This window comes from Typopeltis vanoorti, chromosome 9 (assembly GCF_054136105.1).
Source record: "Typopeltis vanoorti isolate ZY-2024b chromosome 9, IOZ_Tvanoo_1.0, whole genome shotgun sequence".
Lineage (NCBI taxonomy): Eukaryota > Metazoa > Arthropoda > Arachnida > Uropygi > Thelyphonidae > Typopeltis > Typopeltis vanoorti.
The window spans coordinates 105,666,218-105,693,869 of record NC_143557.1 but is presented as its reverse complement, the minus strand read 5'-3'; the positions used below and the strand labels follow the sequence as shown (position 1 = coordinate 105,693,869).

General features: G+C 36.9%; 1 protein-coding gene across 1 annotated transcript in view; it reads left to right on the top strand.

The window, feature by feature from the left end:
- The first annotated feature begins 982 nt into the window (after positions 1–982).
- LOC150103380 (uncharacterized protein F13E9.13, mitochondrial) overlaps positions 983–27,652 on the top strand; it is a 55,468-nt gene continuing 28,798 nt past the window's right edge. Inside the window, exons 1-2 of the mRNA XM_090397903.1 lie at positions 983–1,315; positions 12,142–12,224. Coding sequence (XP_090254029.1) covers positions 1,240–1,315; positions 12,142–12,224 — 159 coding nt within the window. The 5' untranslated portion in view covers positions 983–1,239. The remainder of the gene's footprint in view (positions 1,316–12,141; positions 12,225–27,652) is intronic.

The following is a 27,652-nucleotide window of genomic DNA, read 5'->3' as shown; positions in this document are numbered from 1 at the left end:
ATCCCAAATAGAAGTCATTTACTGATCAAGATGGAGCGTCTTCTATCACCCTGGATTGAGGTTTATAAAAAAAAAAAAAAAAAACATCTTAGTACAGGGTATATTCAGGCAAATGCTCTCAATGTCTTTACCTCACTGAAAAAGACCAAATTTCAAGAGGAATGTGAAAGCTTTACTGCGAGTTCAGGATGGTTTGACCGTTTTAAAAATCGAACAGGACTGCATAACATTAGAATAAATGGTAATCTGCTATGCTGATAAAGATTCTGCGTCCAAGTTTCGTGAAGAATTGCAAAGGATGCGTATGCCAACGAAAACTTTCCTAGTTAAAATTGAAGCATCTCAACCAACAAGTGCTGCCATCTCTTGGTACTACCTAACCCTAACAAGATATGTTACTGTCTGAAATAATGTGGGTACTACGGTCGATTTTCTTGAGTTTACGGGATGAGTTTCCGGGAGGAAAAACCCGCTTGTCCGTGCTAGAGATCGACTAACTTGAGAACCGGTCGAAGAAAGGCTTAGAAAAAGTTCCTCCAATCGGCGACTAGACTTGAATTTAAGTCTAACTTCGAGAGACCAAGAGCAGAGGACGCAAACCCCACTTCCACTGAGCTACATAGGCCTAATGTTTAGACATTAAATAAAAATTTAAGCAATTGATTTTTATTAACTTTGATGATTTTATCCTCTAATATACCTTATGCTGTTTTTTCCCCTCCAAATTTACGTTAACTGATGGATGAATTATAATTATTCCTATTGTTTATTGCATTCGCTTAGCGTGCATTAATTGATGGATTAATTAATCGCGTTAAGCGAGGTTTGCCTGTACATTCTTTAATTCACATTCTTGGTACTGCGGGTAATAGAAATTAACGAAGTTAATCCAACGTTGACTCGGAAGTCCGGAGTAGTGGGGGGGGGGAATCCTAATAACATATAGCAGTAGCATTAAGTAACATTAAATATATGTACTGTACATGTATTTTATTATTATTATTTTTTGTTTAACCATAAATATGTAAGTAATCTTATTTAAGCACTGGAGCGAGGGTAGAGTTTTTAGAGACTTCGCATGTAAATTTTTACCTTCTTTGATGGAAAATCGGGACGTAGATAAATATATAACCCATGCAATTCTTGTAAAAGCCCGAGATCGCTTGAAAACCAGTAAAAGAAGTATCTGTAGAAAAACATTCTTTTTTCCTAATAGAACTGTAAATAAATGGAAATATAATGGAAGCATTTCAAAAAATGTTCAAAACTTTAAAATGTGCCGTGATCGGGATGGTGCATGTGAGGGCTTTACCAGGTAAAAACAACTCAAGTATAAAACCAACTTGTATGGAAAATAAATAAATAAACAACAATAGTAATAAGTGCATTTCATAATAGCATTTTTGTATAGCGACCATCAGTTCCTAATAGAACTGTAAATAAATGGAAATATAATGGAAGCATTTCAAAAAATGTTCAAAACTTTAAAATGTGCCCGTGATCGGGATGGGGCATGTGAGGGCTTTGCCAGGTAAAAACAACTCAAGTATAAAACCACCATGTATGGAAAATAAATAAATAAACAACAATAGTAATAAGTGCATTTCATAATAGCATTTTTGTATAGCGACCATCATGACTTAGAGCTGTTTTTTTTTTTTTTTCTGTGCTTAATTATAAAATATTCCAATTGTAGATAACGTGATACTTTTAATAGAACAGGAGTAGAATTGTCACCGTCATTATAATAATAAAAAACAGTGTTTCAAATATATAATTGGGGTGACTAGAGGAATTTTATTGACTGAGTCATGAAAAGAGAGATGTCTGCCTAGTCATAGTGTTTTCAACATTTTCCCTTGCTGTGTATTATTTTTAAGTGTTTTGTAAAATTTTGCCACTGCGAGATTATTATTACATGACAGCTGTTTTCCTGTAAGTAGAAGAGTCAGAGAGAGAGAGAGAGAGCCTCCATAGCTCAGTATAGATGAAGCCCTTTGCTCAAAACGACCTGGGTTCGATTCCTGTCTGTGAAATGAGGAAGCATTATCTGGTCTCTTTTGACTAAACATGAGTTAGCCAATCTCATATGGAGGTAAAGATTTTTTCACCAGGAAACTCGGGTTTTTTGCCCCTCAGAACAGGCAAACTGGCACTGTGAACACACATGGATTACATTCATAAATAATTGCCTTGGGGATGCAGCAGATTAGTGATGAGCCGGCTGCATTAATTCATTGTAAGCCCCTTACATTTAGGGGGTTTATGATGAATTAATTGTAAACCCGTATTTACCGTATTAATCATATTTATTGACAATCTGCTTCCAAATTAATCGTTAACTGTCAGGATTCCAACATTATTGGATTTTATATTGTGGTCTTCTAAAACACTTCATATTGTATTAATCTACCCAGATATTGGCCAGGGGTTTCTTCCTGTTATCCTGAAAAAAAAAAAAAAAACTTGTTTTACTTGCTTATTCCCTTCCATTCTGTTTAAGTGACGATAATACCACGTGATATTACCCCTGCACACACACATTCTATGCTAATATTAATTCCTTCCAAGGATCCTTGTTTTTAATATGATTCTAACATTGATGGTATTATGGAGAGACAAAATTATGAATGGTATGCTAGCAGAGCTGCGTGAGGAGAAAGGAGTGAAGTTTATGGATGTATGGCATGTGTTTGAGGGAAGAATAAAATTATATAGGCATGACGTGTTGCATTTAAATGGCTTTGGAGTGAGTGTACTGGAGAAAGTATTGCTGGATGAAAGTACAGTGTGTGATGCATGCAAGACATCAGAAGAAAGAGATGAAGGGGAAAATCAGGAGAGTGGTATTGAAGAGACAGAAGTGCATGGCAGCAGAAACAGTAGTAGTGTGGAAAATGAAGGGAGAGAGAATGGGAATGCAAGAGGAGCAGGGAAATGTGTGTGTGTGGGGGGGGGGGGGGTCAGGTGGACAGGGAGATATGGCATAGGGAGAGTGGATGTTGAAAGCAGCAGTAAATGTGTGTATGAAGATGGAGTATATTGCGATGTGGATGGGGAAGTTGAGACTGAGCATATATATGTGGTAAGTGGTGATAAAGGTGATTGGGCAGATGTGGTGGGGAAATCACAACCAACACATGGCTTGGATTGGATTGGCTATAGATATAAAAATGAACTGCTGTTTTGTTTACAAATGCCAGAAGTATCAAAAATAAGAGATAAAATGGTTTCAGTGATTGAGTTTATTCATCCCAAAATCATTGGAATAAGTGAAACATGGTTGAATGAAGATGATATCATAACGGGAATAGAAATGAAATGATACAGTATTTTTCTACAAGGATAGAAATGGCAGGAAGGGAGGGGGAGTGCTGCTGATGAGTAGGGGAATTAAGTCTATGTAAGGTAGACATGAAAGGAGGAAATAGTGGTTATGAAGCAGTGTGGTATATTGTGGAGGTTGAGAGTAAGACATATTTAGTTGGATGTTGTTATAGGCCTGGGAACGAGGAGGGTGGTATTGAAGAAATATATAATCAACTTGGATTAGTGAACAAAGGAAGGGTAATTATTATGGGTGATTTTAATTATGATTGGAATGAAGTGATAGCATTTGGGAATAAGGAAAATGAATTTCTCAAGTTCTTGAGAGATAAACTATGTAAAGCATGTAAAGGAGGGCACTCTTGAAAGATCTAATCATTTCATCAGATGATGTGATTGTGAGAGGGATTTCATACTTTCCTCCAGTTGGTGAAAGTGATCATGAATAATCACCTATGTTGTAGCTAGTCATATGCAGACTTTTGTGAGGAAAGGATATGTGGAATTATAAAGTTGGTGATTATGACAAGCTTACGAGATAGCTTGGAGTTATGATATGGAACAAGGAGTTGAGTGGTAAGGAAATAAATGCTGCATGGAAATTTTCAAAGAAATGCATAACAGCATCAATGTGTGAATGTATTCCGAAGGCCAAAAGGCTGAATGAGATAGTTGTCAGATGGTTGTAAGGTTGTAGAGTATGAGCAGAAATTGACAAATCAGGCAAAGAAAAACCCCAGAGAGATTTTTAGATGTGTAGCAAGTAGAAGGAAGAATGATCTTGGTAAGATGAAGTTAATGGATATTGTGCACAGATTTGGTTGCCTGGTTTTCACGGTGATGAGGATATGTTGGAAAGGGACTGCAGAAGATTCATAAAGGTGGTCAGTGGTCTTTGAAATGTGGAGTATAAGGACAGATTGAGAGAATGCAAGTTGCAGAGCCTCTTGAATAGGAGGAAGAGGGGGGAGGGATATGATTGAGACATATAAAGTAGTCAGGGGTTGTTATTGCTCAACATGGAGATTTTTCTTAAAATGGGAGAGGGGGGCTAGGACAAGAGGTCATCACTGGAAAGCGTATAAGGAGGGTGTGAGCAGAGGAGCGAGGAGTAGGTTCTTTGCATAGAGAGCGGTGGTGAATGGAATGCATTGCCTGAGTGTGTTGTGGGTGTAGACACATTGAATCAGTTTAAAGCATGGTTGGATGAGCATTGTGTGCAATAGTGTGTACCTCCCACGATGTCTCTGACTCCATGGAGGTCAAAAGCTTAATAATAATAATAATAATCTGTTCATTTTTCCTAATCATTCTCAGAACACTCATATCAGAGGTCACCAGTCTTTGATCAAGTGTGTTATTTCGAACCCAACTAACTATACTCAGATCTATAAATTAAAATTGGTGTGAACACCTGTTATACAGTATGTTTAGTGTTTTTGTTAATTTCTTTCTGATTTCATATAAATTTATTCAGTCAATTTCCTATCATACCAGTTTTGATAATTCAATTTGTTTAAATAATGCTACATGTTACATCGCTGAAGTGAAGCCTATTGGCTCTTTATTTAAGTAAGTAATCTATTTGTTTATTTCTACATTTAATTTGCAAAGATAATAATAGAATATGAAAATAGGCACAAACGTTTAAAACATTGGCTTACATATTCCTCTGTCATAAGTACGCGATGACTCTGCAATAACTACCTCAGACAGTATGTAACAGAGGGCACACGAGGATTAAGGGTCTTGAATTTGGTCATCTCATCAAAGGATGTAATTATAAATGAAGTGTCAAATCATCCACCAATTGGTGGGAGTGACCATGAGGTGATTACCTGGGCAGTTGCCAGCAGTGCGAGGACCCCTATATGTGGAACTACAAGGGGGGGGGGGATTATGAAGAGCTCAGGACACAACTTGCAGGTGTAGCATGGAATGAGGAGTTAGCTGGAAAAGAGATCAATGCAGCTTGGGGGATTTTCAAAAACTATCTAGCAGATGCAATGTCTAAATGTATTCCAAGGGTGAGAAGGTTAAATAAGGTAGGTGTGAGATGGATGAATAAAGAGATCAAGTATGCGATACAGAGAAAAAGGGCATTGTGGAGGCAGCATAAGAGAAGTGGAAATAACCAATTTCATGAGGTCTACAAAGACCAGGCAAGGAGGGTGACTTGGTTGGTGAGAGTAGCTAAAGAGAGGTATGAACAGCAGTTAGCTAATGAAGCCAAAAAGAATCCTAGGGAGTTCTTTCGATATGTAGCCAGCAAAAGAAAGAATGATTATGGAAGGATGACATTGATTGGAGAAAATGGTATAAAGACAGCTGTTGCAGAATGTGTGGTGGAGATACTTAATGAGCAGTTCATAAAGATCTTTCAATCTTGTGAATGTGACTTCATGGAGAGATTGAGAGCAGTTGATGATGGGGAGGAGAGACTGACTGTAAGTGAGCAAGAGGTGTGTGGGGAGTTGAGTAAACTAGATGTAAATAAGGCTGTGGGACTTGATAATATATCGCTGCGTATTCTGAAGGAAAGTGCCAGAGAGTTGACACCTGCCTTGACATATTTTTTTAATATGAGTCTTGCACTTGATCAAGTTCCTAAGGAGTGGAAGGAGGGCAAGATTGTGCCACTTCATAAAGAAGGTGATCAAACTCAAGCATCAGACTATAGGCCTATCTGATGTGTTAGGTGTTGTGGTTAAGTTGTTGGAGAAGCTTGTGAGAACTAGGATCCAGAGTTGGGTAGACAACAATGGTATAATCTTTGATGGACATCATGGATTTGCTAAAGGGAGGTCATGTTTTAGTAATCTACTTACTTATTACAATAAAGTGACTGCTTCCTTGGACAGAGGAGAAGGCTACACAGTAATATACTTGGATTTCACAAAAGGTTTTGATAGAGTACCTCATGATAAGTTGACAGTGAAACTAGAGCAGATGGGGTTGGATATTAGATTAGTGCATTGGATTGGAGACTGGCTATCTGATAAGTATCAACAAGTTGTGTATGGGGGTGCGATATCCAGGAAAAGGAAAGTCACTAGTGGATTGCCTCAGGGGTTTGTTTTAGGGCCATTACTATTTAACTTGTATATTGACACATTCGCTGCCACGCTACTTCGGCATAGTCTGTTCCCGTACACCGAGCAATTTCACTTCTTCAAGGTCAGTATGGTGATCTCGTTGCCGGCAGTAAGCGTCATACGAGTATACTCGTAGTTGGCTTGTGCAGAGCATATACCATCTATGAGAATACACAGTTTTGATGCTAGCTCCACAAGCCAAGCATTTTCACTTCTTCAAGGTCAGCACAGTAATCTCATTGCCAGCAGTAAGCATCATACGAGTATACTCGTAACTGGCTTGTGTGGCTGGTTTACCAACTACGAGTATACTCGTAACTGGCTTGTGTGGCTGGTTTACCAACTACGAGTATACTCATAGTTGGCAGTGAATGTGTTAATAATATTGGCGAAGATTTGGATGGAGATATTCAGTTGTTTGCAGATGATGCAAAGTTGGGACGAACCATAAAGAGTAGTGAAGATGTTGTGGCCTTGCAAGAAGACTTGAATAAATTGAGTGATTGGGCATGGAAATGGGGGATGTGAGTTCAATGTTGCAAAATGTAAGGTTTTAAAATGGAAAACAAAGATGGGATGCAGAATTTATGCTTGGTGAGAATATATTGTTGGAGGCAGAGGAAATAAGAGATCTGGGAGTGATAGTGGATAAGGATTTAAAATTTAGGGGACACATTGCCAAAATTGTGAAGACAACACAAATGCTTTTGGGAATGATGCAGAGGACACTGACATGTAGAAGTAGGGAGATTCTTGGTTCCGTGATTGTATAAGGCTTTGATTAGGCCATACATGGACTATTGTGCCCAGATTTGGTCACCGGGTTTTCAGAAGGATGAAGAGATGTTGGAAAGGGTCCAAAGGCGACTGACTAAGGTAGTTTCTGACCTCTGGAATGTTAAGTATGAGGAAAGATTGAGAAGATGTAATTTGCAGAGTCTAGTGGAGAGGAGGAAGAGGGGAGATATGATAGAGACCTACAAGTTAGTAAGGGGTTGTTATAAGATCAATGGTGGAGAAGTTCTACAGAGAATAGTGGGAGATCAGGGGAGAACCAGAGGTCATCCCTGGAAACTGTATAAAGAGGGTGTGAGTAGGGAGTGAGAGGCAGGTTTTTTTCGTGCAGAGTTGTGAATGATGGGAATGCCTTGCCTTGAGAGTGTGGTGTCTACAAGGAGTTTGAGGGTGTTTAAGGCTCGGCATGATGAGATGTGTGTGTGATAAAAGGACCTCCCAGGTGAGTCTTTGACTCCATGAGGTCTTGGGGTAATAATAATAATAATAATGACTTCTTTTTCCATAGTGCTTGTCCATTTTCATTCAGACTTTATTTATCCACTTAGTTCTTGGTATCCAACCATTTATAAATATGGTTGGATATTGCTGGTTTCAGGTATATTTAATCAATTAATTCTCATTCTCCATGTATTATGATTTACACAAAAAAAAAAAAAATAAAAAAATAATTTTTTACAGTTGAGTGGTTACTGCACTGGCATAGCTAGAGGGACGATCTGCCCAGGATGTCACTTCGGACCTTTTTGAACTTTTACATTTAATTCCAAAATACAGTCTCGAGAACTCATTTCTAAATATTGTGATACTATTGCGAATTTTCCTCACAATTGCTGTAAGTGTTGCTAGTTGTGAGAAGAGTTTTACTAAATAAAATTGATTAAGAATTACCTACGTTACTATGAAATAGACTTCTACAATGTCATCGATGATTTTTCTAACAGAAAAGCAAGAAAAAATAACATTTTAGAATGTTGAAATTAAAGTTTTACTTCAAAAATAAACATAGTATTTTAATTTATTTCCCTATACGTCGTTTTGACTTCATCATCATCATCATCATCAAATTCCTGCCATGTACCCTCAAGGGGTGTACAGGATATGACAGTACTACATGAAAAAATTACATCCTTACTAACTTCCTATCTACAATTTTCCTCCAAATCAGTCTGTTACTTGTCAAGACTCCAACATTATCGGATCTTATATTTCTATCGTCTAAGGCACTTTGTACCATATCAATCCACCTATATCTTGGTCTTCCTCTGGGTCGTTTTCCTGCCAACCTGGCAGAGAACACTTGTTTTGCTAATCTTTCCTCTCCCATTCTATTTAAGTGACCATACCACCTGAGATTAGCTCTGCTAACGCATTCCTGGATGCTGACAATGTCAAGTTCTTTCCTAATATCCTCATTTTTAATATGATATTGCCATTGATGCCATCTGTTCACGCCTCTAATCTTTCTCAGGACTCTCATATCTGCGGTCTCTAGTCTTTGGTCAAGTGTTTTACTTCTGACCCAGCTCTCAGATCCATAAGTTAAAACTGGTTTGAACACTGTCTTGTATACAGCTAATTTAGTGTTTTGACTAATTTCTTTCTTATTCCATATGAATTTATTCAATTGACTTCCCACCATACCAGCTTTGCTGATTCTGTTGTCTATTTCTATATTTAATTTACCATCTTCAGTAAAAATCGTGCCTAAGTAGCTGAAATGTTTTACTTGTTCCACAGGTTCTCCATTCACAACACAGTTAACATTTTCAATGATTCTGCCTATTTTCATTGTCTTTGTCTTTTTATTGCTGACCTTCATACCATATCTATTACAACAGTTATTCAATTTAGTCAGAGAATCTTGCAGACTTATAGCGGATTTATTTAGAAGTATAACATCATCTGCATAAAGCAAAGAGCTGACATTAACATCTCTAATTTTGATATCAGGTTTAATACCACATTCCTTCATAATGTGATCCATATAGATAATGAATAACAGAGGGGATAATGTACATCCTTGTCTCACACCAGATTTAACTTTAAACCATCTTCCTGTACTTCCTTCAATTCTAACTGCTGACTTACAACTCAAATAAAGACTAAGTATTGCTTGATATAATGCCCCATTGACACCATATAACTGCAGCGTATTGAATAGCTTCTCTCTTGGCACCTTGTCATATGCCTTTTCCAAATCGACAAAACTTAAATACAGATCTTTGATGTATTCCCATGCTTTCTTGACTATTTGTCGTAAAGTGAAGATCTGATCCTGACAGCCTCTATTTGGCCTGAATCCAGCTTGTTCTTCACCAAGCTTTTCTTCCACAATTCTTCTCAACTGTTTCTCAAGTATACTTGCATAGATCTTGCCAGGAACACTCAGTAGGGAAATACTTCTGTAATTCTCACATTCAGTTTTATTTCCCTTTTTATATATGAGTACTATGAGAGCTCTACTCCAATCATCGGGAATTCGTCCCTCTGTCCAGGCTTTCTGAACTATGCAGTGCAGCCACTGTAAGACTTTTATACCACCATACTTCAGCATTTCTGGTCAAATATCATCTACTCCTGCTGCCTTTCCACATTTCAAGCCTTTGATGGCTTTTTCTACTTCAAGTATGGATATGTATTCCTGACTGCATGCCTGGTCAGTGTTTTTTATCACTGTGCTGTCATCACTGCTTGTTTCATTTAGCAGATTTTCAAAGTAATTACTCCATACTTCAAGGATATCTTTTTCTCCTGTTTTCATGTCACCTTTATCATCTCTAACTCCTTTTACAGCACTCTTTCCTCCATTTCTAAGCTTCTTCAACAAACCTCCAGAATATTTTGCCACCTTCTTGATATTTATTTTCTATATTCTTGCCAAAGTCCTCCCATGACTTTGTTTAGCTAGTTTTACACACTGTTTAGCTTTCTTACATTTGTCTCTGTATTCTGTAAGAATAAAAGCTGACTTATTTGCCAGGAACTTTTGATATGCTTTCTTCTTTTCCTTCACTGCCTCTTTAATTTCCTGTGTCCACCAGGGAGTTCTGATTTTTTTTATCCTTGCACACAACCTCACCACATGCCTCTCTGGCAGAATCAATCAATGTTTTCTTCAGAGTTTGCCACTGAATCTCCAAGGTTTGATTCCTGTTCTCAAACTGTTTCATTTTCTTTTCAATAATCTTTCTGTATTTTAGTCTACAGTTCACATCTGAGAGCTGCTCAACTTTTATTCGCTTTAGAACTTTCTTACATGTTATTCTTTTCAATATGAAATTCAATTTTATCCTGCTCAAGACTAAATAGTGATCACTTCCAATTTCAAATCCTCTGTACACTCTGGTGTCCTGCACCAGGGAGAAAACATCACTATCAACAATAACATAGTCAATGAGACTTTTCTTATTCCTAGCCTCTTCTCTCCATGCGAATTTATGCACATTTTTATGTTGGAACATGGTGTTAGTAATAACCAGTCCATGTCTTGAGCAGAAATCCAACAGATATTTGCCATTATTATTAGCTTTGCTCTTTTCTCCAAATTTTCCCAAAATATTTTTGTATGTCTCACAATCATTTCCTACTCTGCTATTTAGATCCCCAACAAGGACCAACTTTTCCTTTTTCATTGTGTCAGTTGCTTTTTCTAAAGCCTCAAAAAATTCCTCCACTTCTACCTTAGTAGAACCTTCTGTGGGACCATAGGCACAAATAAGTCTCATTGTCCAGTTCCCCATTCTCATATTTGCCCACATTACTCTACTTGAGACTGACTGCCATTCAAGAAGATTAGCCTTGTATTTTGTGTTGAATACTATGGTTACTCCTTCTTTTCCTTGATTGTCATTGCCTGAATATAACATTTTGTATTTATTGCTCAGAAAGATCTCACCAGTTTTGGTCTTTTTTGTTTCAGTCACCCCTATTATGTCGATCTGGTACTTATCTAATTCCTCAGCTAGCTCCATTTCTTTGCCATTCAGGCTTCTTACGTTGATAGTACCGATCTTTAACTCTGGTGATGTTGAGTTCGGGTTTGCTTTCAGATTTGTTCCAGTAGCTGAATTTTCGCTGTTCGCCCTGGTTCCCTGGCGAAAACAACGGGGGCCTTGTTTAACCGGGCGACGCCCCAGCCGGCATGAAATTTTGTCATGTTGTACCATCATTTTTTATTTTGGTTTAACCAATAAGAATACAATTTGGTCGGCTAAATCCCAAATTGCCAGCCCATCCTCGTTCGTTCAGTATCAAAGTAGATACCCAACAGGGTGCACCACGAGAAGGTGAGGATTGGACATTAGGTTAGAAGCTCTGGTCGGTTCTCCGCATTCCTTTGAAGGCTATGTGGAGGTCTCCTCTCAGTTATACAGCTTTGACCCTTAAGCACCCCTCGTTTTGACTTTTTGTAGTATTTTTGATGTGTATTGAGAGGGGCAGCAAAAGCTCTACCTACACCACAAGGTTACTGTATCCACTCTCAAGCCAAAAGGCTGTGGATTATGAATCCTATTGTGGGCATGGATGTTTGTGATTGTCTGTGAAAATACTAGTGGTGGCAATAGATGGTGTTGGTGTAGATGATGATGTATAGTTGGTGAATTAAGTGGTAGAGACGGAGAGTTGTAGATTAGGTGGCCTCCCTCAATGAGTCTTTGGCCTCCTTGGAGGTGTCACATAATAGTAATAAATATAATTATGTTCTCTACCAAATGTAAACATATTTATTCTGTTAAAAGTGAATGAAATGTTAATGCTAATAATATATAGTGTTTCATATCATTATACTGTAATGGACATGTAACACTATAACAAAATATAACTTTATTAGTACTGCATGTGAAAGATTCCTTTGTATCATTTAGTATCAGAATTAATTTATCCATTTCTCTTTTTTTTTTTCATGTTGATACATATATAGGAACACCAAAATATAATCATAGTATTCAGTATTTAGTGGATACAGCTTGTAGTGAGGCAGAAATATACAAGGCATGTGAGGTGGTAAGCATTTATTGTAGTAATAGAAAACTAATATTCTAAAAAAAAAAGATTTTTTCATATGGTTAGCATATAAGAATCAGAGAATTGGATATCAATTAATAAATTAATTGGTATTTCATATATAAAGAATATTTATTGAGAATGGATATATACTTTGAAGCCATAAATAACGTCTTCCCCAAATTTTCTCTCCGTGAATAGAATAAATGTTATGTTCACCACTTTTCAGAGCCTTGCTTTGATGTGTGCTATGATATCATCTGCCTTGCTGAGGACATGAAATTCAGTATATGTAACTCAGTCAGTATTTGGAAAGACCTGACTTTGAATCCTGGACAGGATTCGAAGTCAGGTCCTGCATGTTCTTCATGTGTGTAGAACATTTATAAGAGCATTACAGCTGAAGGCAAGTTGAATAGTCATACAAAGGTAAAAGATTTTTCTTCCTGGAAACTCAGATTTTTCATTGGACAAACAGACCAGAGGAACATATACAATTAACAAAAAAATACATTGGCCTTCATTTTAGACTAATTATGGACTCTACAACCGTGTTATAAATAATAATTTTTAATTTCCTGATGTTTCCACCTTCATATTAAGGTCATCATCTAGAGCAGGGGTCGCCAAAGTTATTTCCCCGTTGACCCCTCCAAGAGTTTCTTGACTTGTTATCGACCCCCTATATTTTACTATTACGTAATTATAATAGGACAAGTAAAAAAAAGATGCTTACATGAGTTTTTAGATTGTTTATTTTATAGTTACAGTATTTATTGTATGTATAATATAGTATATATTATTATATTACTATTACTATCACTAGTAATATCACTGGTATTACTAGTGATATTAATAAACTACTGGTATTAATATCACTGGTATTACTACCAGTGCTGCTCAACTCTTCAACATAGAGAAGTTTAGTTCGTGAATGAATAACGATTGAATTATAATATGTATGTTGATGAATTTTAGAACATTAACGCTCACTTGTATGTCGATGCGCAAAAATGAGACTGGGATCGAATACTTGTATCAGTAAATAAGAACCACGCACGTGTTGCAATCTCGCTCCCACTGCGCCAGCCGGCAGGAACCACCAACATCCGTTTATTGGTAAATACGTCATTTTGGCCTACTTGATTGGCCTCAGCAACTATTTTCATGACCTTACTCCATCTTACAGGTCCTATTCATGGACCTGTAAGATGGAGGTACTGATCCCACGATTCACTCTTAATTGCATTGTCATTACCTCCATGTCTTTTGTCATGGAGGTAATCCAAGTTAACCGAATTAAATATTACCCATACAGTGATGTCTTATATTTTTCTGTCGACCCCCAATCAATCCCTCTGAGCCCGAATCGACCCCTAACAATGTCATATCAACCCCAGGGGATCGATATCGACCCCTTTGGTGACCACTGATCTAGAGTATACACACACATATATATATACAGAGACAAGCTACAGTGATTCAATTCTGAAACCAATGATTTGATGAACAATTATTCTACCGGCTTGACCTCTAGTGAAAATAAAATAAAATTAAAATAAATAAATGAAATAAAATAACTACATCAAAGCTATATTCTATTTAAGACAATGAAATATTCTTTCATGTAGATAGTTTTATTATAGTAAAAATGATGTCCTAATTTAACATGACAATTATTATATTAGATCCCGGATTATCTATGGTCCTATTTATAATTAACTCTTAGGGAGAAAGGTTAAGTGGGTAAAATATGTGCCTTCCATATTCTTGGGATTTTTGGACTCTCATTATTGTTAAGATTAGGGTGGTTGATAAGAATCTTACAGGCCTCCTTAAATTTATGTTTATACCATGTTTTGGTGTGATGTAAACAACAGGTGCTTTTCCAGTCACTTCTATGTAAAGTGTTCAGGGCATGATCAGAAAGGCCACCTTGACTATAGTTATTATATTTAATGTGTCATTTATGTTCCTTTCTTCTGATAGGAATTGTGAGTCCTGTTTCCTTTCCCCTGTATAGGACAAATTACAGGCGTAATGAATATGGTATACTCCACCAGAGGGAGAGGATCCTTGGATGAGTTGAGTAAGTTCTTTAATTTTGCAGGAGGTTTAAAGGTGGCTTTAAGGTTGTATTTCTGTAGTATTCTGTTTATTTTATCTGATATTCCTTTAATATATGGAATGGTTACAGTTTTATTGTAGTCTAGTTTATTTTTGTTTTTAAGTGAGGTCTTGTACAGAATTTTGTACAGGAAGGTATTGCTGATAACTTTTAATTCATCTTTAAGTTCTTGTTCATTGGAGCAAATCTCCACAAACAAAACGCACCACTTCGGCTGCTGGCCTGGTAAGAATCTTATTATTATTTATTATTATTATGCTGATTACCATGTAACTAAAGAAAAAGGAAAGAATACACTGGCAGAATATACAATCTGCTATGTAATCTACAATCTGCCAGATTGTAGATTACATAGCAGAATATACATTTTGTACATACAGAAAAAAGTAAAAGGTAATTAATATAAAAAAAATGCATATAATTAATATAATGGCCTGGTTGGCTGAGTGTTTAGTGGGTTTCTGTGGGCATGGATGTATTTAGGTAGGAGATGAATTTCATCATTTACTGTGAACCCCCCCCTGACCCTGCCCCACTTATTGGAGGTCTGACTTGGCTTGAAAAAGTTCCATGTTTGGTCTCTAGAGGGTTTCTACACTGTGTAAAAATAAATAAAGAAATGCAAAAAATTTATAAAAGATTGATAAAAATGTAGAAAAAAAATTCTTTAGCCCACCCACGGTATAAATGTACTATAAGTTTACTAATAACTTTTCATTGGTGGGAACCACATAAAAAATGCGATTAATTAATTATGGTAAACATAATTGGATGACTATTTTAAACAAATAATATTAACTAATATTAGTTAATTGTAAACACTTTTTTTTTTTTTAATATCAGCTCTACAGATGAGAGGTTGCAAATCCTATAGTAAAGGATGTTGTGTGGCATGTTGTGAAAGAAAGAAGGAATATGTTAATGTGTTTCTTGAACAGCTGGAGGTTGTGTATTCTCCTAGGGGGTAAAATGATATGAGGAAGGACATTCCAATGAAAACAGATTAGATTTTTTTCTCACCTGGCAAAGGAGGATATCCATTCTCTAGCCAACAGGCTGTGTGTTCAAATCCCACTGTGAGCATGGATGTTTTTGCATGTAGAAAGGCTTATGTTTTCGTCGTTCATGTTGTTTGACGGTATATATCAGAACACAGAATTATAAGTAAATAATTATTTATTGACTTATTGCTGATATTTCACTGGTGTTATAAACAGCATCTTCAGAGCACAAAAACACAGTTTGTCACAGTACGTGAGACTACAACAACAACAACATGGTGTAACAAAGGGACTAGTTTAGCAAAATTGTAGCAACAACACAAAGACTAAAGTCCTAATTAGGCACCCTTTATCTAAAACAATATATATATATATATATGTGTGTGTGTGTGCATACTGTAGCAATAACACTAAGACTGAAGTCCTAAAAAAAAAAAAAAGGAGAGAGAGAAATCAGGTACTAGTTATGTCTTAAGATGACTTTCTTAAAACATAACTTGCCAAATCTTAGGCAAATTTATACAGCCATATTTGTTGACATTCGGAGTATGTTTCAGGGCTTCTGTTGCTTCTAAGAACAATCTCTCTGACTTGTTAAAGCTTCTGCAGTACTTTTTGTTTTTTTCCAGTTGATCCTGTGTGCAGGGCCAAAGCATGGTCTTCTAGGCCTGACTTGCCATAGTGATAGTGCCGGATGTATCTTTTATGTTCACTGATGCGGATCACCACAGTTCTTCCTATTTGACCATAGTAGGCTTGATTACATGAGCAGGGTACTTCGTAGACTCCTGTATGTGATAAAGGAGGGATGCTGTCCTTCGATGAATGGATGAGAGTTGCTAATTTGACAAACACGGTCTGAATACAATGCGGAGTTGATGTTTATTGAGAATTCTAGATATCTTTTCCGATGTGCCTTTAATATGTTTTGTTGTAGTTCTTCGTGGTGGATAGTGGGAGAGGTTTCTTAGGAGCATTTAGTATATTGTTTATCTTATGGGGATTATTGCCATTGGCCAAGAAGGTGTGGTATAAGTGAGCCAGTTCAGCAGGAAGAGCATTGTCATTGGAACAGATTGCTCTCGCTCTGTGGGTTAGCATTTTTAAGATACCATACTGTTGAGAAGGGTGATGGTGTGATTGTTTGTGTAAATATCTCTCTGTATGTGTGTGGGTTTTCTAAAAAATGAGAATGATAAGTGGATTTTTGGATGTTGGCTATTTAAATGTGCTAAGAATGTATCCAATGTGCCTGGGCCATGTGGCCAAATAGCAAGCACATCGCCAACATAGCGTAGCCAAAAGTGTTGGTTTGAGAGTGGGTGTATTGATAGCTAGTTTTTCCAGGTGTTCTATGTAGAAGTTGGCTAAGGAGGGGGGGGTGAGAAAGGGGGATCCCATAGCTGTCCCATCTAATTGTTTGTATATTTTCCCTTTCTATGTGAAATATCCTACATTGTGAATTTAAATAGTTCAAATATATCAGGGGGAAAGTGTGACTTTAGCAGATTAAGGATTTCAATTAGCAGTACATTTGTTGATTTGATATCAAAGCTACAATTAAGTCTTTGCTTTTTAAGGTATGGTGTTCTAAAATACTTTTTAGGTGGGCAGAATTTTTGACAAAGGAGGGAGAATTATTTGTGAGTGGCTAGTAGCTTGGCTAAATGTCTAGCCAGTTTGTATGTGAGACTATTTATACTATCTACAATAGGGCGTAAGAGTGTACCTTGTTCTGGCTCACTTACGCCACACCTTCTTAGCCAATGATAATCCCCATAAGATAAACAAAATACTAAATGCTCCCAAGAAACCCCTCCCACTATCCACCATGGAGAACTACAACAAAACAGTCATCATCCCATACATTAAAGGCACATCAGAAAAGATATCTAGAATTCTCAATAAACATCAACTACGCACTGTATTCAGACCGTGTGTCAAATTAGCAACTCTCATCTACTCACCCAAGGACAGCATCCCTCCTTTATCACATCCAGGCATCTACGACTCAACCATCAATGCGCTACGTGAACTACTATGTAATATTTTGAACACTGACCTATGGGAGATCCTAGACAACATCACCAACGCAATGGCTAGAAAAGAATTCATCATAGTCAAAAACCGGCACCAGAAAAAGTTTGAAAATCTCCAATAATGCAGTGCTGCACAATGACCGCAATTACAACAAGATCGCATCGTTTTGAATTTATCATCGCTCACCTTAACCAAAGAGGCCATTAGTGCTTTAAGTCGGGGGGCACAATTTTGTTGTTACTTCCAAACAACTTCCAAAAGCCGAAATAATACCGTCTGTCAAACGGAGAATATACGACCTGCCTCCAGCAATAGCCAATAACATACATTTAGATGTGGCCAACATCCTAATCAAGTCTAAGCCTCCTAGAAATAATATCCCTCATAATGAAATCATTGCTCTAAAAGAGTTACATAATAATAACCAGATTATCATAACAAAAGCAGACAAAGGGAATGCAACCATGGTGATGGACACAACAGAATATGAAAACAAAATACACACACTTTTACAAGATCAGTCAACATACAAAATTATAGATCGCAATTCCAACGACACATAAAGAATAAGATGCGTAAATTACTGAAAAAAGTCACTTCCTGGCCCAAAGAAACAGTAAACAAACTCAAGCCCTTCCATGTTAAAACACCCAGGATATATGGAGCACCAAAAATTCACAAACAAGGTACACCCTTACACCCTTATACACGTAGATAGTATAAATAGTCCCACATACAAACTGGCTAGACATTTAGCCAAGTTACTAGCCACTCCCACAAACAATTCTCCCTCCTTTGTCAAAAATTCTGCCCACCTAAAAAGTATTTTAGAACACCATACATTAAAAAACTCAGACTTAATGGTGAGTTTTGATATCACCTCACTATTCACAAATGTACCACTACTTGAGACCCTTAATCTGCTAAAGTCACACTTTCCCACTGATATATTTGAACTATTTAAATTCACAATACATGCAAGATATTTCACATGGAAAGGGAAAATATACAAGCAATTAGATGGGACAGCTCTGGGCTCCCTCTTTCTCCCCCCCCCCCTTAGCCAACTTCTGCATTGAACACCTGGATAAACTAGCTATCAATACAGCCACTCTCACACCAACACTTTGGTTATGCTATGTTGACGATGTGCTTGCTATTTGGCCACATGGCCCAGGCACATTGGATACATTCTTAGCACATTTAAATAGCCAACATCCAAAAATCCACTTTACAATGGAACTTGAAGCTAATAACTGTCTGCCCTTCCTAGATACACTAATCACATGTCTTCCAGATGGTTCCTTATCATTCTCAGTTTTTAGAAAACCCACACACATACAGAGAGATATTTACACAAACAATCACACCATCACCCTTCTCAACAGTATGGTATCTTAAAAACGCTAACTCACAGAGCGAGAGCAATCTGTTCCAATGACAATGCTCTTGCTGCTGAACTGGCTCATTTACGCCACACCTTCTTGGCCAATGGCTCTAATCCCCATAAGATAAACAATATACTAAATGCTCCTAAGAAACCCCTCCCACTATCCACCATGGAGAACTACAACAAAACAGTCACCATCCCATATCGTGTGTCAAATTAGCAACTCTCATCCGTTCACTCAAGGACAGCATCCCATCTTTATCACATCCAGGAGTTTACGAAATGCCCTGTTTGTATGATCAAGCCTACTACGGTCAAACAGGAATAACTGTGGACATCTGCATCAGTGAACATAAAAGATACATCCGGTGCTATCACTATGGCAAGTCGGGCCTAGCAGACCATGCTTTGGATACTTCTGCACACAGGATCAACTGGAAGAAAACAAAAGTACTGCACAGAAGCTTTAACAAGTCAGAGAGATTGTTCTTAGAAGCAAAAGAAGCTTTGAAACATACTCCTAATGTCAACAAATATGGCTGTATAAATTTGCCTAAGATTTGGGAGACAGTCATCTTAAGACATAACTGGTACCTGATTTCTCTCTCGTTTTTTTTTTTTAGGACTTCAGTCTTTGTGTTATTGCTACAGTATACATATATATATATATATATATATATATATATTGTTTTAGATAAAGGGTGCCTAATTAGGACTTTAGTCTTTGTGTTGTTGCTACAATTTTGCTAAACTAGTCCCTTTGTTACACCATGTTGTTGTAGTCTCACGTACTGTGACAAACTGTGTTTTTGTGCTCTGAAGATGCTGTTTATAACACCAGTGAAATATCAGCAATAAGTCAATAAATAATTATTTACTTATAATTCTGTGTTCTGATATATGTACCATCAAAATTAAACAAACATGGATGTTTGTGATTATCTTTAGGTGATAGATGAATATCATTACCTGATGTAAGAGCAATGTGCCCCCCCCCATTGGAGACCTGAAAAGAAAGTTCCATGTTTGGTAGAACAGGGTTTCTGAAGTGTGTAAAAAAAAAATAAAAATAATATATATATATATATATATATATATATATATTTGTAATTAATAAAAACTAAAAAAAAATATTAATAAAAAATCCTCAGCCTACCTATTAATGTGCTATAAGGTTGCAACAAAACCTTTTATGAGTGGAATCACATTAAAAAAAATGGGATGAGAAAATAGGATAATAAGTTGACTCGATAAGTTTGAAGGTGAATGGATGGATGGATACTGACCAGCATCTTCTCTGGTTTTTACATGTTTAGAGTAGAGTGAGAAAATATAAAAGGTGTAATGCAGAAACAAATTTCCTCTGATCATGTTCAAGCATGAGTAGCTGCTGCCACATACTGTTCAGGTCAAAACTTATTAAGCCAACTTCTCATCTTCCTGCTTCATTTTTTTACTCCTCTGCTCTTTGGAGCAGTCTTCCCAATATTGTTTTTCCCAGTGATTACAACCCTTAGGTCTTTCAAAAAACACATTAACACTTTTTTTTTCCTTTCTTTCTAACCACTCACCCACACATGGCACTGTCATGTCAGGTCTTGGGAGCTCTTATGTGTGGGACTGGTGATATAAAACAACAACAACAACAAAAAAAAAAAATGCAAAAATATTATAATCAAGCTATGTGTATGTGTGAGAGAGAGAGAGAAAGAGAGGATATCTGTTAAGGAGATTACCCTTTTGTTGATAGCACCAAGCATCCTAAGGAAGGTTTTTGTGCACTGTCCCAAATGTAAGAACTGTAGTCTAAGGTTGATCAGAGATTTAGGATTTATATAATGTTAGAAGTTGTACAAAATATGAATAGTGTTGTGAATAGAAGAAGACATTAAGTGTTTTGGAGGTTGAAGGAGCTATAGATGTGATTTGTTTTGTGTGGAAAGGTAGGAAATGTAAGCTAGTCCAAGAAGAGACATCTGATCCTGACTGGAGATTTGAGTAATATCAAAAATAAGGGAGGTATAGTGAGGTTATATTCTGTCTTATTGTGAGAAGTAAGACAGAACTGTGCTTTGATGGCATTAAAATTTGCTAGAGTATTTTTATTCCTCTGAGTGGTAAGGAGATTGCTGTTTAAGACTTTGGTTATGGAAGATCTTGAAGTTTGAATCATTTGGGTACTGCATGGTTTGTTGAATGAAGAAGAAGAATAGAGTGTGCTGGTTTTGGCAAATATATGAATAGCATTTGTAGTCAATGAGAGCTCATTTATGTATACAAGAAGAGTATGGGTAAAAGCACAGTGCCCTGAAGTAGCCTACGAATTGATAGAAAAATCTAAAGAGTGGAAAGTTATTACTGCTGTAGAATGGAAATCATGGAATCCATACCGGTGATCCCTAATTCATTGCCGAGCCTCCATGTAGCGAAGTTGGCTATTGAGGATGCTCTCTACTACATCTGAATATATTGAGATGAACAAAATCAGATGATTGTTTGATGGATGACTTTTTTCTCTCTCTCTTTTTAGAAATAAGCTGGATAAAGGCTTGCTTCTCGGATGTTGTGTAGATGCCTGAATGAATATAGCAGGTTGTGTGGGCAATGCAGAATGGGTTTTGGACCAGATTTATTGGTATCCCGAGTAACATTAAGTTTTCTGATGTCTTTCTAGAAAAAGATAAAAAAGGCATTCATTGCAAGATTATTTGCCTTGGTTATCCATATGAGAGTTTGAAGGAGAAGACTGATGTCAAACACTCAGTCTTTTCAGCATGATCAGGAAGGTAGAAACAGTAATCAGACCATGGAAAAGAGGTCATCTCACCATTGGCACCACTGCAGTGTCAAAGGATATAAAAATGAGAGTGGCTTGGTGAAGAATTAGTAGTCAAAAAGGAAATGTGGACGAAGTTATGGTTGGAATTTCCCAAGAGGAGACTTGACATCTACATTGCATTTGAGGAAGAGTTGGTTAAGAAAAAAGGTCCAGGGAGTTGGATGAATGATGAGGATTATCTGATATTTTGGTTTGTAGATGGACATTTGTATTAGTTATGACTAGCAAATATCCCAGCATCTCTTCTATTCTGATATGTGAAGTTAGAGAAGGGTAGTTAGTTTGAATATGAACATTGAGGTTTCCAAGGAAGATGGTTTCATGTTTGGGTAATTAGACTTTATAAAAATCAACTTTCAGAGGTAAATAATAAAAATCACGTTGTTAGAATTAGGAGAGCAGTAAAAGTTGCAAATGAAAGCAACAAAAATACGACTAGGAATTTTGAATCACAACAGAATCATTGTTTAGTAGTCACCAGCATCATATGTCAGATCTGAAAAAAGATCTGTAAGAAGAGTGGTACATGTGCCACTCTTCTTACAGAAGGAATCAGAATTAGTTAACTAATTAATCAGTATTAATTTGATAATATTAACTAGTATTAGTTAATATTAGTTTAATTCTAAAAAAATACTTATAATTACAAGTGTTTAAACTCGTAAGTTTAATAAATGACTAGAACAGAAACATAATTAAATTCAGGTTTAATTATTATTATATCACACCTCCAGGGAGTCCAAAGACTCATCGAGAGAGGGGCATCAACTCTTCATCTCAATACTCCACCAACCTTCATCATCTAACACCAACGCCATCTACTGCTGACTACCACCACTAGTGCTTTCACAGACAATCACAAATATCCATGCCCACGGCGGGATTCAAACTTGCTGCCTTTTGGCTGGAGAGCGGATACGCTAACCACTCGGCCAACCAGGCTGGCATTAATCATTCCAATAATTTGCCTCTGTCACAGAGACATCTACTGGGATACAATATAAAAACTATAATAACACACAAAAAAACACAACATAATAAGTGGAAGATGTAAGACTAGAAGCCTGAAGTCCTACAAGGATACCCTCTATGGGTGCTAGTGGCTAGTCTTAGCTGTTAGGTAGCAGGGTCTAAGAATTACTGAAGTCCTACAAGGATACCCTCTATGGGTGCTAGTGGCTAGTCTTAGCTGTTAGGTAGCAGGGTCTAAGAATTAATGCTTCCCAAACCTTAGAAAGTTTAAAACAATCATATTTATTTAGATTGGGTTGGGTTTTTAAATCTGCTAATTCTAAAAAAAATATCTTTCAAGTGTATATTTGTTGTGGTGAAGCATAGTGTTTTTTTTCCATTTAATTCTCTGCCAGGTGTCCAAGGCAGAGACCTGATTGGCCATACTTATGGCAGCAGATGTATTTCTTATGTTCATATTAGAGGCTTGATAGAGTGAAACAGCACTGAGAAAGGATTAAAAATAAACTGTAATTCTTCCATCATATCATCTCAGTCACCAAGACATCATCAGGGATGTTTCAGTGAAAACAACACAAAACTAAGTGAAACATGGGTGAAAGACTAGAGTGTCTTAACTAGGTGGGATACCCTCTGTTGGCACTTGTTGGTGGCCTGGAATGTAAACTGGGATCTCAAAGTATTAGTGTTTCCAATATTTTGGGAAGTTTAATGCAACCATATTTATTCAAATTAGGCTTATTTCTGAGAGTAGCTGCTGATAAAGGGTAGCAGGTTTTCAGCAGGGCTTCAAAGCCATGTAGAGATTGCATTTCTTTAAGATTCTGGCTATTTTTTCTGAAGTGCCTCAGACATAAGGGATGATGATATCATTACTAAAATCTTTTGGAAAAGAAAATCGAGGATTATGGGAAAGATTGATTATTATTATTATTATTATTTTTTTTTCTATTTTTACTGTGGGTATTGTAGCCATTAGATAAGAAGGTGTGATGTATATGATTAAGTTCTATTGTAAGAGACTAATTGGAACAAAGGTTATAAGCACCATTGGTTAGTGTTTTGATGATACCATATTGTTGAGTGTGTGGGGGAGGTCTACAGGAAAGTTTATGAATGTATCTGTGTGAATGGGCTTCCTGTATACTGCAAAGGACAGGTTACCATTGGTAGAAAAACTATACCGTTGTTAGTTTCCTTTTCCATAGTGAACTGGATTCTAGGTGAAGACTATTGAGGTGAGAGAGGAAAGGGTGTAATGTGTCTGGGCCATGAGGCTAAATGGAGAACACATCATCCACATATCTTAATCAGATAATAGGTTTGAGTGGGGCTCAGTCGAGAGCTTGTTTTTAAAATATTCCATAAAAAAATGGACAGTGGAGGGGGGGGGGTGAGAGGGGAGAACCCATAGAGGTATACCCTCTATCTGTTTATAAATTTTGTGTTTTCAAGAGAAATATCTGCATTGGATAGCAAAGAAAAACAGATCAGCAATATCAGGAGGAAAAATATTTTTTATAAGTGATAAGGAAATATTGGTGAACAGTAAGGCGATATCAAAGCTAACCAAAATATCTGTATTATTTAATGTTAAATTCTCAATGGAAGTTTTAAATTGGATAGATAGTTTTTTTTATATAGGAAATAGTATGACCAGTGAGGTGGGGTTGGTGTAAAGAGCTTGCTGTTTTGTTAATTTATAGCATGGGGAATCTGTAGCATCTACATTGGAAATTGGATTTCTTTATTTTTGGTAATCCGTATGTTTTGTGGGGGGGGGGGGATGAGAACTGAAGGTTTTTTTTTTTTTTTTTTTTTTTTTTTGTGGTTTCAGGAGGCCAGGAAGAACTTTTTTTGAGCAGACTCGTCAACTTTTTGATATGTTGCCAGCATTATTTCTTGATCTTCACCTCCTAAAAGAAATCTATCCTCATGCCAACTTAGTGCTCTCAAGAAACTATGCAAAGATAGCAGTATAATCATCATCAACAGAGCTGATAAGGGCCTGCTATTGTTATTCTTAATACCAGTGAATACATTTGAAAAATGGAAATCATTCTCAGAGACCCCTCTACCTACAGACCTTTAGATTATGATCCTACCAAATCTTTTCCTTTCTCAGTGCTGTTTCACCCCATTAAGCCTCTAATATGAATTTCTCCTAGCACTTAAGCCTTAACACATGGATTATTTCTTATGTTCTTCTAGGTAGATGTTAGCAGATCTCCCAGTTTGTCCATAAACATCTGACATAAAGAGAGAGAGAGAGAGAGGAGGGAGTGGACCGGTTGCAACCTTTATTGAGGTCTCATCAGGTCGTAAGACATTAAGGGAAGGGCCACTATATACATGTCCACAAGGAGATGTGCTTAGCATTATGGGAGATACTAAGACAAGTAGAGATGAGAGCTTGGTCCACCTTTACCACGTGTTGCCTCAGTCCTGAAGATACTTCAGGCACAAACTTTGTTTGCTTACACTTGAATAAAGGATTAAACTAAATTTATTATAGTCTAACCAAGTGGGGGAAAAAAAACTTCCAATATTCATGTGGGAGTTTTCTGTAAATTGGGAAAGAAAGAGTGCCATAGGGAAGATGGTGATTAGAGTGTCTAGAAAATGCAGGCTATAGAAATAGCCTGCCCTTTTCTATAGTGACTGGATTATGGAGTGCTAGCTGTTGAGGTGTAGGAGGAAAGAGTCTAATGGTCTGAGCCATGTGGAGAACACATTATTAATGAATCTTAGTCAGATAGGAGGTTTAAGAATGGCAAAGAGCATGTTTTGCAAAATGCTTTACATAGAAATTGGCTAGAGGAGGAAAGAACCTATGGCTGTATCCTCCATCTGTTTATATATGGTGTCCTTCCAGGTGAAGTAACTAGTATGGATGGCAAAATTGAAGAAATGAGTGATATCAGGGAGGAAAAACATTTTTAAGTAAAGTGTCAGAAAGGGGGACATTGGTAAATAAACAAGTAATGTTGAAACTCACCATATTAGCATGATTTAAAACTAAATTTTGGATTCAAGATTTGAAGTAGGTGGAATTTTTTATATAAGATGAAACATGGCCAGTAGTTTAAATGTGGGGGGAGGGGGGGGTGCAGAGGTGAACTAAAGGATTTGAGTTTTTTTTTAACTAATTTAGGGGACTGCAATGTGACATTTTTAAGAAGTCTTTCCCTGTGTTATATTAATTCCATTAAACCTAATTGTGAGCTTACTTAAGCCTTAATACTCATTTCTAGACAGAATGCTAATGTTAGTTGTTATCTAATAAACTAATAAACTATTTAGTTGTCCTGATTGCCTGAGAGGATATTATCTCTACTTTCCAAATAACAGTGTGGATTTGAAACTCACCGACATGAATTTTGTTGGTAGTCTTTAGATGGCAGATGAGTTTTGAAGTAAGACAACTATCCCTGCTTATTGGAGGCATGAAGTAGCTTGAAAGTACCATGTATGATGTCTTGAGTAGGGTTCCTGGATTATCTAGCCCTTAGTGCACCCATGGTACTTGAAACAAAAAATTATAGATTTGCACCTTTGGTGGATGAGATTGACATAAAAAGTAATTAATTAAAATTATAATTTTAATTAAATGCTTTTTATGTGAACTGCTGTGATAAAAATAATTATTTTTATCATAGCAATAAACAACAATTTTTTTTTTAATGTAAAGCTCATTCACAGAAGGTTGTAAACCTATTGCACAGTTAGCAAGCAAAGGATGGATAATCTGTAACTCATGTTCTAGAGACCAAATATGGAACTTTTTTCTAAGCCAATTCAATCTTCCAACGTGGTGGTAGTTGTAGTCTCAAACCAGAAGATAAAGTTCATCTATCACCTAAGGACATTCGCAAAACATATGGCAAGGCCTGGTGTGGCACATCACCGAGCATCAGAGTGACCATACGGCATCTGCAGATGTCCTGTGAATATGGATGGATGAATGGATTTCTGTTATTTAAGGCTAGACTTATTCCACCTATGCTATCTTCAACTGAATTTTACACTTTCCTTTTGATTAAACAAAAGCAGAGAAAAGGAAAATTGTAGTGGTTATGAAGGGGGCTGATTATTATAGAAAAATCACTCCTCTACTACTGGATAGATTCACCAAAGAAGAAATCTGTGATAATCCCAGTGTGGAAGTAGAGATTAGGAGACTGTAAAGAATAACTGATGTGAACTAAACAAGAGAGCTGTGGGAATGATAGGGGAGAGAGAGAATAGGAGAACTAGGGTATAAGAGGAATTGAGAGGAAGGCAAGATAGTGCAGGAGACATCAGGAGATGACAGGAAGGCAGATGAGTGGGAGTGCAAGGAGAGAGAGAGAGAGAGTGAGGTAGTCAGAGGACCATCCTTGGAAGTTACACAAGGAAGACATAAGTAAAAGGATAAGAAATAACTTTTTTGCATGGAGAGTAGGGGCATTTAATGCTTTGTCTGAGAGGGGTAGTGAAAGTACAGATGGTGGATGAGTTTACAGAGTGGTACGATAGATTTTGCATTGACTAGTGTTGACTTTCCATGATGAGTTGTGTGACTCCATGGAGGTTAAGAAGATGATAATATAATAATTGTAAATGGCATCCAATGAAGAGAGGCAGACAAATGCTGCCATTTTGTGGTCCCTAGCCCTAACACAGTATATGCTATTTGTCTGAAATAGTGTGGTTCTACAGTCAATTTTCTTGAGTTTATAGGATGAAAAAAGTGAGCAGGAGGAAAAACCTACTTACCCATCCTTGAGATTGACTAACTTGGGAACCAGTCAAAAAAAGGATTAGAATAAGTTCTTCCTCCTACTAGAGGAACTTTTTATAACCCTTCAACTAGTTCCTGAGTCAGTTGATATCAAACATGGGAAAGTGGGTTTTTATAATCCCAGAAACTCAAGAAAAATTATCAGAACTCGCACTATATTTCAGACAATAACATAAGATTAGGAACCACAGATTGGTGATACTTGTTTGCTATCTCTTCACTAGGTGGTGCTTAAAATTAGTGATAGTATTGGGCCAGCTATCTCTGATTGGCTA